The 14,057-nt window shown below is 49.3% G+C and overlaps 1 protein-coding gene across 3 annotated transcripts in view; it reads left to right on the forward strand.

Moving 5' to 3' along the window:
• The first annotated feature begins 786 nt into the window (after positions 1-786).
• RBM19 (RNA binding motif protein 19) overlaps positions 787-14,057 on the forward strand; it is a 134,418-nt gene continuing 121,147 nt past the window's right edge. For 2 of the 3 annotated variants that reach the window (XM_021698549.1, XM_021698551.1), the window contains exons 1-7: positions 787-931; positions 4,405-4,587; positions 6,309-6,434; positions 6,589-6,627; positions 6,920-7,112; positions 8,276-8,544; positions 10,174-10,254. In XM_021698549.1, coding sequence (XP_021554224.1) covers positions 896-931; positions 4,405-4,587; positions 6,309-6,434; positions 6,589-6,627; positions 6,920-7,112; positions 8,276-8,544; positions 10,174-10,254 — 927 coding nt within the window. In that variant the 5' untranslated portion in view covers positions 787-895. The remainder of the gene's footprint in view (positions 932-4,404; positions 4,588-6,308; positions 6,435-6,588; positions 6,628-6,919; positions 7,113-8,275; positions 8,545-10,173; positions 10,255-14,057) is intronic. The other variant, XM_021698550.1, reaches the window with a different exon arrangement.

Below are 14,057 nucleotides of genomic sequence, written 5' to 3' on the forward strand. Positions count from 1 at the left end.
GAAAGGTTCTTGCAGATAGAAAGTTAAGGATCTTGAGATGATTTGAGATGGACTCTAAATCCAGTAAGAGAAAGGAGAGGGAAGTCGATTGGATTCACACATAGGGAAGAAGGCATATTAACAGGAGGCAGAGACTGGAGGGATGCAGTCACAAGTCAAGGGAAACCTGGGGCCATCAGGAGCTGGATGAGGCAAGGAAGGACTAGAGACTATCAGGAGAGTGCAACCCTGATGACACATTGATTTGGGGCTTCTTGCCTCCAGTACTGTGAAAGAATGCATTTCTGTTGTTTAAAGTCACTGAATTTCTGGTAATTTGTCACAGCAGCTGTAGGAAACCTAAAACTGCATAATACTACTTAATAGGTAACCGTTCTGTGCCTTTGAGCAAGTTGCCTTGCTCTGGTTCCAGTCGACTCGCAGGCAAAACAGAGACGTCTCCCCATCTCTGAAAGGGAAGCAAGCATCCCTAATCCTTCCTCCCCTCTTAGGGCTGTTTTAGAACTCAATAATAAAATAAAATAGAGAAGGAGGCTAAAACGGCTTCCAAGCGTTTGCAGGACTCAAACACCCCGCCCGGCACAAGCAAACCCTCCCCAACATTAGGAACCAGCGCCCCCTGCCGGCTGCGCCGCTGCATTGGTTTCTCCGGGCAGGGCCAAGCAGCCTGCGCTTGCGCAGAAGGCAAGCGCTCAGGCCCACCCCTTGAGGGGTGTGATTTCCTTGGGTCGCTTTGGTTCGGCCACGCCTGCTTCCGGAGAGGGCGGGCTGACGTCTGGAGCACGTGATCTTGTTCCGGCTCGCCAAAGATGGCGGCCCCCAGAGCGGGAGCGTGAAAGTTGGTGAAAGACGCTGTCCACCCGCGCTGGAATTGAAACTGTGGGGACTGTGCGCCATGTCGCGACTGATCGTGAAAAACCTCCCGAATGGGGTGAGTGCGGGGCCTGGACTTGGGAATCTGAAATTGGGACCAGCCAGGAGCTGGGGGCTAGGAAGGAGATGGCTGGAGAGAATTGAGGGGCTTTGGCCCTGGGGCAGGACTCAAGGCGCATTCGAAACCCTAAAGGGTCAGGATCCTCGGCAGATCCCCATTTGACAGTTGGGAGAGGGAGCTAGTGATCGATCAGGGGTTCACAGCCGGCCCGAGGGTACCTGATTTCATCCCGACAAGTCTCTTCCAACACCCCCACACGTGTGCTGAATGCTCTTTCCCACAGCCCCTCTCATACGAGCACGTTTGTTGTTGTTGACTCGTCACTGGATCAGACCCTGCACTTACATTCCTCTACCGCTCGGGAGCCTTTTGGAGAGGCAAATGGGAGTCTTAGGTTGAGGACCTGCGTTTCGATCCCCACTCCCGCCTTTAGGACCCGTGGCCATAATTTAAGAAAACCGAGTGCGTGTGAAGGGCTTTAAATCATTTATCCAATAAGTGGGGAGGGTGACCCAGTCATACTTGTCTCTGTTTCCCAAGAGACCAGCACAGAACCTGGCACGTGGTAGGCATTCAGTAAAAACATGTGGAATGAATGAGTGAAGAAGTAGCTGGATGTGTGTGGTGTCAGATGACTGGAGGCAGTGTGCCGGCGTGGTTCATCCTTACCGGTTTTACTAGAGCTTTGGTTTGGGTGGAGAGCTCCCACACCATTGGTGTGGCCAGTAAGCTCATTCCCAAAATACAAAATGTGCCCTTTGGATGGGATGAGAGATCTTCTGTACTCTTGACTCTTAACTCCTCAGGAGCTTCTCTTTAGAAGGAGTGATAACACAAAGCTCTTTCTGCTTTATTCTGATTTTTTAACTTTTCTCTCCCTTCAGTGGGTTGTGGGAGAGCTATGACAGGATTTTAAGAATTCAGGCACTACCAAAAAAAAAAAAAAAAAGGAATTCAAACGGTACGGTGGTGTATGAAATGAGAAGCAAAGTCGTTTGCTCCATCCTACCCTCTGTCTCTCTCCAGGAGTAATCATCTTCAATGGTTTGTTTTTAGGACTCCTCATAGGTATTACTCCATGTCTAAATGGTGTGCTTTCTCCTCCATTTCTTGGTCTATTTACCCCAGTGACTGTGCTGACCCTCCCCCATGAAAGATGAGGAACCCTGATCATCTGTTCTTCCCTTCCTATCTGTTATATTATTATTTTTAATTCTTCCATTATTTACCCCAAAGAGTAAACTTTCAAAATACATATTGATCCATCCACCTGCTTTAGGCAGTGTCTTTTGAGGCCTCACTTTGATGGATGAGGATTTTAGCGTGGCTACCCTATCTTCCCCTTCCACTTCCATCTCATTGGGCTTCTTTCCTCATTGGACTGACTCTCTTACCATTGCTTGTCTTGTCTGGTGAATGAAAGAAGTGATGAAAAAAACAGTAGTAGTAGCAGCTAACATTTTGAGAGCTTACTATGTATCAGGCACTGTACCCGTTGCTTTTGGTAAAGTAACTCATTTTATCTGCAGCAGAACCCTACAAGGTAGGTTCCATTGTTGTGTCCATTTTAAAGGTGAAGAAACTGAACTGCAGCAAGGAGGAAGTGACTTGCCAGAGGTCACGCACAACTGGTAATTCATAGAGCAGGGACTGAATTGAACAGTCTGCTTCTAGAATTTGCATTCCTGACCCCTGCAGCCTACTGTCTCTCTTTGCATGCTAGCATGCACTTTTCTTAACTCTTTTCCAACATGTATTTAGTAGTGAGTACTCATTATGTTGCTGACCTTGTAGACAGTGGGGGATAAGACTCAGCCCCCACCTTTACAGCATTTACAGTCTAGCAGAGGACTTGGACACCAGATCACTGTGATGTAAGGGGCAGGGATTGAAGCATGACCCAGTGCTGTGTGAGCACAGAGGGCTCGGTTACCTGACCCACCTGAGGAGTCCAGGAGAGGCTTCCTGGGGGAGTTGATTGAACTGAGAATGAGGAGGAGTTAGCCCGGGCCTGCTGGAAAGATTTCACCCAAAGGAGACAACTAGTAAAACCTCAGAGGTGAGAAGCAGGGAAGGCTGCAAGGACTTTGACAAGAGATGGTGCTGAAGGGGTGGGTCAAGCCAGATCATGGAGAATCTTGCATTTTACCCTAGCTGCTTATTCTTGAGCCTCTGGCATTAGAAAGTCACCAAGAGGTTCTTAACAGAGGAATGATGGGGTCAGACTTGAGTGTGGTTGCTCCCATGTAATGGGGAAGATGAAGTCACTGCCTTTTATGTATCTGAGCTGAGTTACAGATCTTGATTCTGTAGATCATTTATCCTGGATGAGCTTCATTTTCTTCTCCATAAAATGTGGATAATAATTCCTAACTCATAGGGTGATATGAGATTTTAATGACCAGAGTTATTAAAAACCTGCCGCAGAAAGCATGTTTTTCCTTCCTATGGGGCTGCCAGGGTCTCTAGTGTCTTGAATTTCAGACCTTGTTTTGGCTATTTGTGGCATTCTTGGTGTCCCAACTACTACCCACACACACATCTCCCAGTAACAGCTTCGAATACTCACTGAGGTGTGCACGTAGTCTGGCTGGAATGAGGATGGGGGGATGCCAGGAGCCAGTTTCCACACTGTAAGAAATTACCTCAAACTTAGGGGCTTAAACAATACACATTATTATCTTACAGTTTTGGAGGGCAGAAATCCTAAAATCAAGGTGTTGGCAGGGCTGCCTGCCTTTTGGAGACTCTAGGAGAGAATCTGTTTCCTTGCCTTTTGTAAGTTTCTCGAGGCTGCCTGTGCTTCTTGGCTTTTGGCCACGTCCTGAAGGGTCAGAGCCAGCAGCATGGCATCTTGCAGTCTCTTTTCTGTCTCCACCATCACATTGCCTTTTTCTGGCCCTGACCCTTCTGTTTCGCTTATATAGTGGGACTGGACATTGGATCTGCCCAGATGATCCAGGATAACTTCCCCATCTCAAGATCCTTAATGTAATCACATCTGTGAAATGCCTTTGGCCACGTGCAGTCACAGGCTCACAGGTCCCAGGGATTCAAATGTGGTCATCTTTTGGGGTACTTCAGTATTCTCTCTACCACAGTGAGCAAACACGTGTAACTTCCCACATTCATTCGTTCATGTGTTTATTCTGACATTATCAGGTATTCACTGTGGAGGAGCCACGGTGCTGGCCTCCTTACATAGTAGGTCTCCTTATCCTTCGAACAGCCCATAGAGTAGGACGATTTCATTGCAGCCATCCTGAGTCTTGATTTCCCCGTCCATGAAGCAAGCTAGTCCGTGTCTGAGCCGGAGCTGGGGCCAGGTCCCACTGCAGAGCACACTCTGCCCTAGCCTTGTCTGAGTTTGCGCTTGGGGAATCCCGGGGCCTGGGATTTCCAGCCCATTTCTGTCCCCTTGGCTCTGAGGGCTCCCCTGCTCCTCCCTCACTGCGCCCCTTCTGTCGTAGATGAAGGAGGAGCGTTTCAGGCAGCTCTTTGCCTCCTTTGGCACCCTGACGGACTGCAGCCTGAAGTTCACCAAAGATGGCAAGTTCCGTAAGTTTGGCTTCATTGGCTTCAAGTCGGAGGAAGAGGCCCGGATGGCCCTGAACCATTTCAACAAGAGTTTTATCGACACATCCCGGATCACGGTGAGTTGGTTTCTGCCCGCCTGTGGAAACAGACACACCTTGATCCAGTCTGGAGCCAGTCTGTATCCGAATCCCCTGGAGAGCTTGTTCAGTTTCTGACTCAGTGTGGGGGTGGGGTGGGACCCAAGGATACGCATGTCGGAAAGCTCACAGGTGAAGTCAGTACTGGGCCCTCAACACACTTGGACAAGCACTCGTTCAGACACGAGGGGAGCACCCATGACGTGCTGGGGATTTAGAGAAACGTGGTGCCCCTGGCCCTGTCCTCCTGGGGCCGGCAGGTGACTGGGCTGCTTTCACCCGGTGTTGTCAGGACTGTGATGGGGAAGCTCCAGGGACCGCTGGAGAACAGAGGAGGCCCACGTCCTGGCCCCGGAGGTGTCAGGAGAGCTTCCCGAAGGACGAGGTCCTGTTTGTCACTCATGTACATTTAATGACTCAGTCAAACATCCTTAACGCTTGGTTGAGAAGAGAAAACCAGATGTTAGACAAGTATTTATCACATGACTCCATTCATACAGAACCATATTTCTTAGTCTCTGTGTATGTGAAACATAGAGCTATTTTACCAAAACATTAGTTTCTCTCTCTGGGTGATAGGAATTGGGGTAAAAACATTTTTTTTTTCACTTTCCTTGTAAGTTGTTGATTTGAGTTTTATACACTGAGCGCATATCATTGCTACAGAAACAGCAGAATTATTTTCAAAGTCCGTAGAAAGGGGTGTGGCAGGGGGACAGCCCCCCCCCTCCCCCCAGGGGTAGAGACGGCTCAGGCGCCCCCAAGTGTGGCAGGAAGTGCAGCCCATCTCAGGAGTGTGTTGGTGGGAGACGTGTCAGCTCAGGCCTGACACTGAGCACATCTGGGCTTCCGAGTGGCCACCCGCCTCTCTCATCACCCCAGAGCCGTTCTGGGGCCAGCGAGCTCGCTCCGCAATAGTAACAGTGATTTCGGGAGCCGTTAGCTTCATCTTGCCTCGTGCCAGACCCCATGTCGGCCAGCCTGGGGGCTGGGTGGCTAAGAACTAGGGCTGTAGAGCCAGACCCCCCGAGTTCCTGTCCCCACTCTGTTACCTTCTCCCTGGATTGGGACAAGTGGCTTCACTTTGCCAATCCGGGAAGTGGGAAGGGTGGCGGTCCCCCCCCACCCCACTGTTTTGGAGGCTCAGGGTCGTCCTGCTCGCAGAGCACTCAGACTGCCTGGTGGGTGGAATTGGTTGCTAAGTGTAGCAACTGGAATGACTTCAGGGAGGAGAAAGCAGAGGCCTGACCCCTGGACAGTAGGAGTTTGAACTGCGCGGGCCCGCCTATACACAGATTTTTTCCGTGAACACAGTACAGTATCCTAAATGTATTGTTTCTTACGATTTTCTTAATACGTTCTTTTTCCCTAGTTCATTTTATTGTAAGAATACAGTGCATCATACATATGACGTACAAAATACGTGTTAATCAACTGCTCTCGGTAGGGCTTCTGGTCAGCAGGAGGCTATTAATAGTTAGGTTTGGGGGGCAGTGGAGAGTTACACACAGACTTTCCATTACATGAGGGTCAGTGCCCCTAACTCTGTGTTGTTCAAGGGTCAATTGTAATTTGCTTTAACTGGCTCAGCTCGTAAGTGGCAGCTGCCTTTTTAGAAAGCCTGGCTCCCAGGTGCTGAGGGGTAGCACCCGGGCTGGGCTGGCGGCAAGTGCCCCCATCACCCTCTCTCTCCCATGCAGGTGGAGTTCTGCAAGTCGTTTGGGGACCCAACAAAGCCCCGAGCCTGGAGCAGACACGCTCAGCAAATAAACCAGGCTAAGAATCCTTCAAAAGACAAAGACTCCGTCCCCACAGAACCCAAGAAAGTGCGTAGAAGGTCACTCCCACCTGCATCCCACGTGTCAGCAAGGCGGTCACCCCGGGGGGGGGGGTGGCGGGCAGGGCAGATGGTTCCAGAAGGCGGACCCTCCCTAGGCAACGTGTCTGTCTCCTCTCACCATCTGTGCCTTCTGTTCACAGGATGACAAGACGAAAAAGGTATCAAGTGAACTGGAGAAGGTGAGTGTGTCCTGTGGGCCAAGAGGGAGGGTACCCAGGACGGCGCTGGAAGGGCTGTGGCAGGCTCTGAGGGCTTGCAGCGCCGGCAGGCAGAGCTGGGCCTCTTGTTCCCCTCGCCGCGCCTCTGTGGCTTCTTAGTCTCCTTGTCTGATGATGAGTGCAACCAGCTGATCCCAGGGGTCCTCTAGAGACCAGGAGACATGAGCTCAGGGATACTATCATGGGGGGGTGGGTTTGTCAGGATGGTGTGCCCTGGCTGAGCCTTCTCTCCCCGCCTCCCTGGGGCCACCAGCTGAAGGAGGACACCGAGTTCCAGGAGTTCCTGTCCGTGCACCAGAAGCGGACGCAGACAGCCACATGGGCCAATGACGCCCTGGACGCCGAGCCCTCGAAAGGGAAGAGCAAGGCCGCCAGTGACTACCTGAACTTCGACTCCGACTCCGGGCAGGAGAGCGACGAGGAGGGTGCTGGCGAGGACCCAGAAGGTGAGGGCATCCACGCGCACCCTCCCTGCCAGAGTGCACAGCCCTTTGTGTGTCCCAGCCTGGGCGGCCGTCACCTGGGGCCCCTCGGTGCCAGGCACGGGAGGCGACGTGAGAGACACTGTCCTCTCTGGGGGTGATTATTCCACCCAAGATCTGCCCTGACCCATCCTGGTTACAGTCAGTCAAATGTTTATTGAGCACCTGCTGAATGCCAGGCACTTCTTTGGGCATTGAGGATATAGCAGCAAAAGATAGAAGAATCCTGCTCGCGTGGAGCTGTCATTCTAGTCAATTAGTTAATTAATGCAAAATTAAGTCCCCAGTTAAGGACGATATCTAAAGAGGAGCGCCACAGTGAGAAAGCAGGGAAGGGGAGTAGGAGAGCTCCCGGGGAAGGCCTCCCAGGAGGGGGCCCTCGAGCAGAGGCCTGCAGGCGGGGAGGGAGGGGGCCTCTGTCCTCAGAAGGGACTCACAGCATAGCGTGGGAGCAGATGGGAACGGGAGTGTTTGCAGTCCAGAGAGGTCACTGTGCTGGTTGTGGGTCAGGCATCGATTTTGCTCAAAGGCGAGAGAATAGATTGAATGTGAATTTTATGCCTGGTAAAGTTTCTGGGCAAAACTGGGGTCTGGAGGACTCCTCGGGAGTGGGTGGGATACAGCAGAGAAGGGGATAGGAAGGGGGCATCGCAGGCAGAGGGAAGAGCGTGGCGGGGGCACGGGGGAAAGGGAAGCATAGGTGTTTGAGGGGGCCTACGTGGTTCGGGGCTGCAGAGGAGGAGGTAGAGCTGGGGGAGAAGCCAGTCAGTTCACGCCGGCCTGACGAGGAGCATGGGTGTCCTACAAGCATCTGGAAACCACCGGAAGGTCATAGGCAAGGAGTGACAATCCTGTCTGTACTCTCAACATGATCACACAGGCCGCAGTTGAAAGAGCAGATTGACAAGGGCAAGGCCGGTGCGGGGAGCCACGCAGGGAGCCACGTAGCTCTCTGGACTTGTGGCGTGTGAAATGCCACAACTCCCCACAGGTACACCCCGTTGAACGTTACATATCAGACAACCCACCGGGGCTGCTCGGTGGCTCTGCCTTGCTGTGCCCTCTGCCATTCCAGGCCTCTGCTTTGCCCACGACCATCCCTGACTCTTAGCCTCCCGTTTTTGCAGAGGAGGAGGGCCTCGAACCCAGGGCAGCCGTGCAGAGGGAGCTGTCGGACATGGATTACCTGAAATCCAAGATGGTGAAGTCCGAGGCGCCATTGTCCTCGGAAGAGGAGGAGAGTGAAGACGAAGCTGTGAGCTGTGGGGACGGGAGTGGGGCCGAGGAGGAGGCCCCTGGCCCCACGCCCGCCCATCAGGACAGAGGGAGGACGGGGGCCGGCCCGGAGCAGAGCGCCCCGTCCGGGAATGAGACACCGGGGGCGGCCAAAGCTGAGGTGTGTGCATGGGGGTGCGCGCTGGTGCTTGGGGGGCATGGGGGGAGCAGCTGCCCTTATCCTCACCCACGGTCCCTGCGGCCGCTTTGCTAGCGGGAGTGTGTCAGAAGGGAAAGACAGAGCTCTGCAGCCCAGCGACCTGCCTTCGGCTCTCGGCCCTGCCATGTGAGTGCTGTGTGACCTTGGGCAAGCACTTCTCCCCTCTGAGTCTGCCTTGCAGAGCCGTGGGGGGGTGACCGAGCTGCACGAGGGGCAGAAGCATGTGCTGCTTTGTGTTAGTAGCAGGGTAGGCAGGTGTGAGCCACGATGGACGGTAGTAGAGGGAATTAACTGAGTGCTTCCTCGTGCTGAGTATAATGTCTGCTTTGTTATTTGTCATTAAATCTTAGGACAGCCTTCCAGGGAGTGGGGGTGTGCAAGGATTCTTGTCCCATTTTACAGGGGAGGAACCTGAGGCCCAGTGAAGGAAAGTGACTTGCCCAAGGTCACGGCTGGGAAGTGCTGGGGTCAGGACTTGACCCAGACCCACTGGGCTCTGAAGTCTCCATTAGAGATGTGTGTGCTACCTTCGGGGACAGGCACACTGTTTCCCGCCCGGGCATCCTCTGCTCGGAGACAGGGCAGGTCGTGTTTGGGTCCCTATTCCCTCACCTCCCTCTTTCCCACCCGGCCCTCTTCAAGGCTCCAAACATCATCTCCCTCTTTTCTCTTTCCTCGTCCTCCTCACTCCTTGATTTACAGCCCCTTCTCATGACCACACCCTGTCCTTCTCTCCTAAAAGTGTATATTCCAGAGAGGTAATCGAGTATGGCGAAGTCAGAGAGCTCTGGGTTCAAATCCCAGCTCTGACACAGAGGAGCCATGGGGCCTGGGGTGAGGTGCTGCTCCCCATCTAAGATGACGCTCAGCATGGCAGTGGCCTCTGTGGCCGGTTTCCAAAACCCCTGTGCCTAAGCATATGCTGGCGCTCACAGTTTCTGAATTCAGGAAGATACCTCGATGCCTCGTGCGCTGTGGCACCCCCTGTGGGGCCTGGGGCAGCACCCCATAATCAGGCACATGTCTGTTCATGTCTGTTTCTGCAGTGAAACCAGGAATGACCACTCAGCCTTCAAGGGGTAAAGGCAGACGGTATATTGCGTCACGTCCGCTCAGAGCAGATTTTGATGGCCAGTGACTTCAAGTCAGAGCAACTTTTGTTGCCAAAGGAATTCTAGAAAATTTAGATGTTTTTTTCCAGGGCTATTTAGATTCAGAATTACAAAGAAGATCCTGAACCCATAATCCTCTAAGGTTGTTTTGAAGATTCAGTAGAATAGCAGCATTTACAAAGTGCTTTGGACGAGTGTCTGGCCCAGAATTAAGCCCTAAATCCATGGTAGCGAATGTCAGGATATCGCAAGGCTGCATCCAGTGCTCCCTGCCCCTCCTTGTAGCCTGAAGCCCCTGTTAGCACACCCTTACTTCCGCCTCCAGCCAGACTGCACACCATGGCAGGCATGATGCTGCTCAGCATTCCCCGGCTTCCCCTGGCCGCAGGTGCCTCACTGAGATGTCTGGCCCTGCCCCCTCCTGCAGCTGTACCAAGGAACTCACTGGGGCCATTTCTGTTTCTTCACCATCATGCAGGCAGACAAACCGGCAAACCAGAAGGAACCCACCACCCCCTACACTGTGAAGCTGCGGGGAGCCCCATTCAGTGTCACGGAGGTATGACCAACAATGCAACAAGGGCAAGGAGAGAGACCCCGGGAGAATAGGAGGCAGGGATGAGGATGCCGGGAGGCTCTGCTGCATGGGGACTTTAGGATCGTTGAGGACTTGATCTGGAAGGAATTGGGATCAGAAAGGCAAAGTAAGATCTCAGGCAACGTCAGGGTCAGGAAACAGAGATGGCTCTACAGAGACCAAGAAAGACTGGTTTCACTCCCTGGTCCTGCACGTTAGGAGTGGCAAACACTCTCTGTTAAAAGTTTTTAGGGGTGCCTGTGTGGCTCAGTTGGTTAGGCGTCCCAACTCTTGGTATCAGCTCTGGTCGTGATCTGAGTCGTGAGATCAAGCCCTGTGTTGGGCTCCACGCTCAGCATGGAATCCGCTTGAGATTCTCTCTCTCCTTCCCTGCCCTTCCCAGCCCCTTACCCGCCATGCTCTTTCTCTTTCTCTCTCAAAAACAAGAAAATTTTTTTTAAAGGATGAGCTGGTAAATACGTAGGGCTTTGTGATCAATATGGACTCTGTTGTGACTACTCAACCCTGGTTGTAGCACTGTGGCAGCCCTAGACGGTAGGTACACAGACAGGCATGGTTGTGTGCCAATAAAACTTTATTGACAAAAACAGGCCACGGGCCACATTTGGCCCACATACTGTAGTTTGCTGACTCTGGGTTTACACAGCAGAGAAATTTTTAATTTACTTCCTTGTGAAGGTAATAGAAGTTCAGCATAGGAAATTTTCTTAAAGTAGCTAAGTAAAGAGAAGTGATGTTACCTGTAACTAAGATGACCATATTAAATGTCCTCCAGCTGAGTTGAGAGTGGGAAGAGTGCTAACCAGATAGGGTGCCAGGACATAGGTCTCCTTCCTACAGGTGTAATTACTGACTGTCCCAGACAGGGTGGGGCAACCTTAAAAACACACACACACACACACACACGGGTGGGGCAACCTTAAAAACACACACACACACACACACACACACACACACACACCCTATATCCCACTCAGTGACAACCACTAATGAATTCTGAGCATATCTTCTTAGATACTTTTATACATACAGGTCAATGTATGTAAACATTGACCTCTACCTTCCAGTTTTATAAAGCATTCCTACAGTAAGAACTGTTTTGAAACTTTTTTTCTCCATTACCACAATATGTAAAAAATATCTTTGAATATTGAATCTTCTGCTACAACATCATTGTTCGCGTTGTATGTTTTTCTTACTCTGGACACACTGTGTCCAGATACACTCACCCAGTCCCCTAAGGTGGAGCCTGGGGGTTGTTTCCAATCTTTTGCTGTTAATAATAATGCAGTCAGCATTCCTTGAGACCAGAGGTAAGCAGATTTTTTTTTTTTTTCTGTAAAGGTCAGATAGCACAGATTTTAGGCTTTGGGGGCCATATGGTGTCTGGAGCACATTTCTTCTCTTTTTTAAAATAACCCTTTAAAAATGTAGAAACCATTCTTAGCTCACAGATCAAACAAAAGCAGGCCGTGGGCAATATGACCTGTGGGCCACGGTTTGCCAACCCTTACTCCAGATAAATATTTTATGCAAGCACACGCATGGACATTTTCAAGGCTTTGATACAGAATGTCAGTTGCCCTCTGGAAGCATTGCTGATTTATACTCCCTTCAGCGGAGTATGAAAGTGCCCATTTCTGTGGACGTTGGGTGTTCATCTGTATCAAGATGACAGGCAAAAATGACATCTCATTTTAATTTATATTTTAAATTATTGGTGGGGTCGATCACTCTTTCACGTTTGTAAATCAATGTACATCTCCTTTATAAAGTGCCCAGCCGCATCTTTGCCCTTTTTTTTCTCTTGAAGTGTTCATCTTTTTTGATACTCTGTATATTTACTAATTTTTAAAAATTAAGCTTATCAAAGTTCATCTATGCAATCCGCATGTGGGTCACACTAGATTATCTGAGTTAGCTGGTAGAGTCCTTGTGGAAAAAAAAAATTCATCTATCCACACTCTTCCGTACGTTGCATTTTTTTACTTGATGGTACATCCTGGGGATCTTCCATATCAGGACATTCTTTTTCATGATGCATTATATTCTACTGTTTCAATGTGCCACACTTTAGTTTCAATACCAAACATGCAGAAAATCATGCTTTAATTAAAAAATAAATAAATAAGGAAACACTAGATGGCTTTTTGCAAAATTAATTCATAAAAAATGGTCACTTTTTTCTTCTCCATGAACAAAAACAAAATGTAATAGAAGAAAAGGTTTGTATATAAAACAGAAAGAAAACCTATCTCTAGATAGTCTGGTGAATATTGTGTGTGTGTGTGTGTGTGTGTGTGGAGACTTTATAGATACTCTCATAAAAGTTTTATAGAGAAAACATTAAACTCCAGTGAGGGATTTAAAAGAATACTTACATAAATGGAAAGCCATACATTTTTAGCACGTAAAGATGCTAATTTTTCCTTAATCATGAATAAATGAATAAGCTCAGTTATAGCTTAGGGGGCAGTGTCATAGAACATTGGGGAATATCCTGCAAGAATAGACCCTTTCCCTACAAGATACTGAAACATGTTTGAAGCAACAGCAACTAAAACAGTTTGGTTCAGGCAAAGCTGTGGACAGGTTGATGGAATAGAATAGAATCCAGAAATAACTCCAGTTTGTATCATATTTAACTGAGGGTCTTGGGGGGTATCTCATCAATGAAGAGAAGAGAGATTTTTCCATAAGTAATAATGGGACAACCAGTTAACCTTTTTGAAGAGAGAAAAAAAGATGGATCCTTGCCTTACTCCTTATAGCAAGGTAAGTTTCAGATGTATCAAAAGCTTTAAAAAACAAAACTATAAAAATTACAGGAGAAAGCATTGGTGAATTTACTTACAATATTAGAATGAAACAGGCCTCTCTGAGCTGTTTGCAGAACTCAGTGGCTGTAAGGAAAAAGTCAAAAGACAGCAGACGTTTGTAAGCAAACAACAGGCAAAATCTGGTTTCTTTAATTTACAAACATCAATCGATATTGGGACCTGTGACCTGATAGGAAAATCGACAAAGGGTAGGAGTCTGCTAAGGAAAAGAATGCATATGGCCAGTAAGGATGCTTGAGTTCACTCATAGTTAAATACAGCTCGAAACTGGAAGATTACATTTTGCAAAAATTTTTAAAGTTCAATGATGCTTTCAGCCACTGTTGGTAGAAGTGTGCAGGGAAGCCTTTTAGAGGACAATTTGGAAGTGTCAGTCAAAATTAAGAATATCCATACATTTGAGCGAGTAATTATAATGCTAGGAATTTGCTCTGTAGGCGAGTGAACCAAATATACCAAGATTTCAGTGCAAGAATGTTCACTGCTCTTGTATTACTGTTTTATTTATAACTTAATGTATCAATTTATGTCATGTCATTTATAAAGGCAAAAAGCACTAAACAACCTTTACAACTTATCGTTAGAGAAGTGGTTAAGTTGGTGGGTCTCAGCTGGGGATGGTTTGCCCCCTCTAGGGGATACTTGGTAGTATCTGGAGATGTTTTTGATGGTTGCAGCTGGGGAGAGGTGCCCCTGGCGTCCAGGGGGTAGAGGGTAGAGATGCTGTCAGACATCCTACAATGCACAGGACAGCCGCTCACAACAGAGAGTTATCAGGCCCGGAATTCCCATAGTACCTAGACTGAAAAACTCGAGGTTAACTCCGGTTAAGTCAAGTATAGTGCATTGGAACAGGACAGTATAAGGCACCATGAGAAAGAATGTCCTGATACGGAATCCCCAGGTTGTACCATCAAGTAAAAA

Source organism: Neomonachus schauinslandi, chromosome 14, assembly GCF_002201575.2.
Source record: "Neomonachus schauinslandi chromosome 14, ASM220157v2, whole genome shotgun sequence".
In the NCBI taxonomy this organism is placed as follows: Eukaryota; Metazoa; Chordata; class Mammalia; order Carnivora; family Phocidae; genus Neomonachus; species Neomonachus schauinslandi.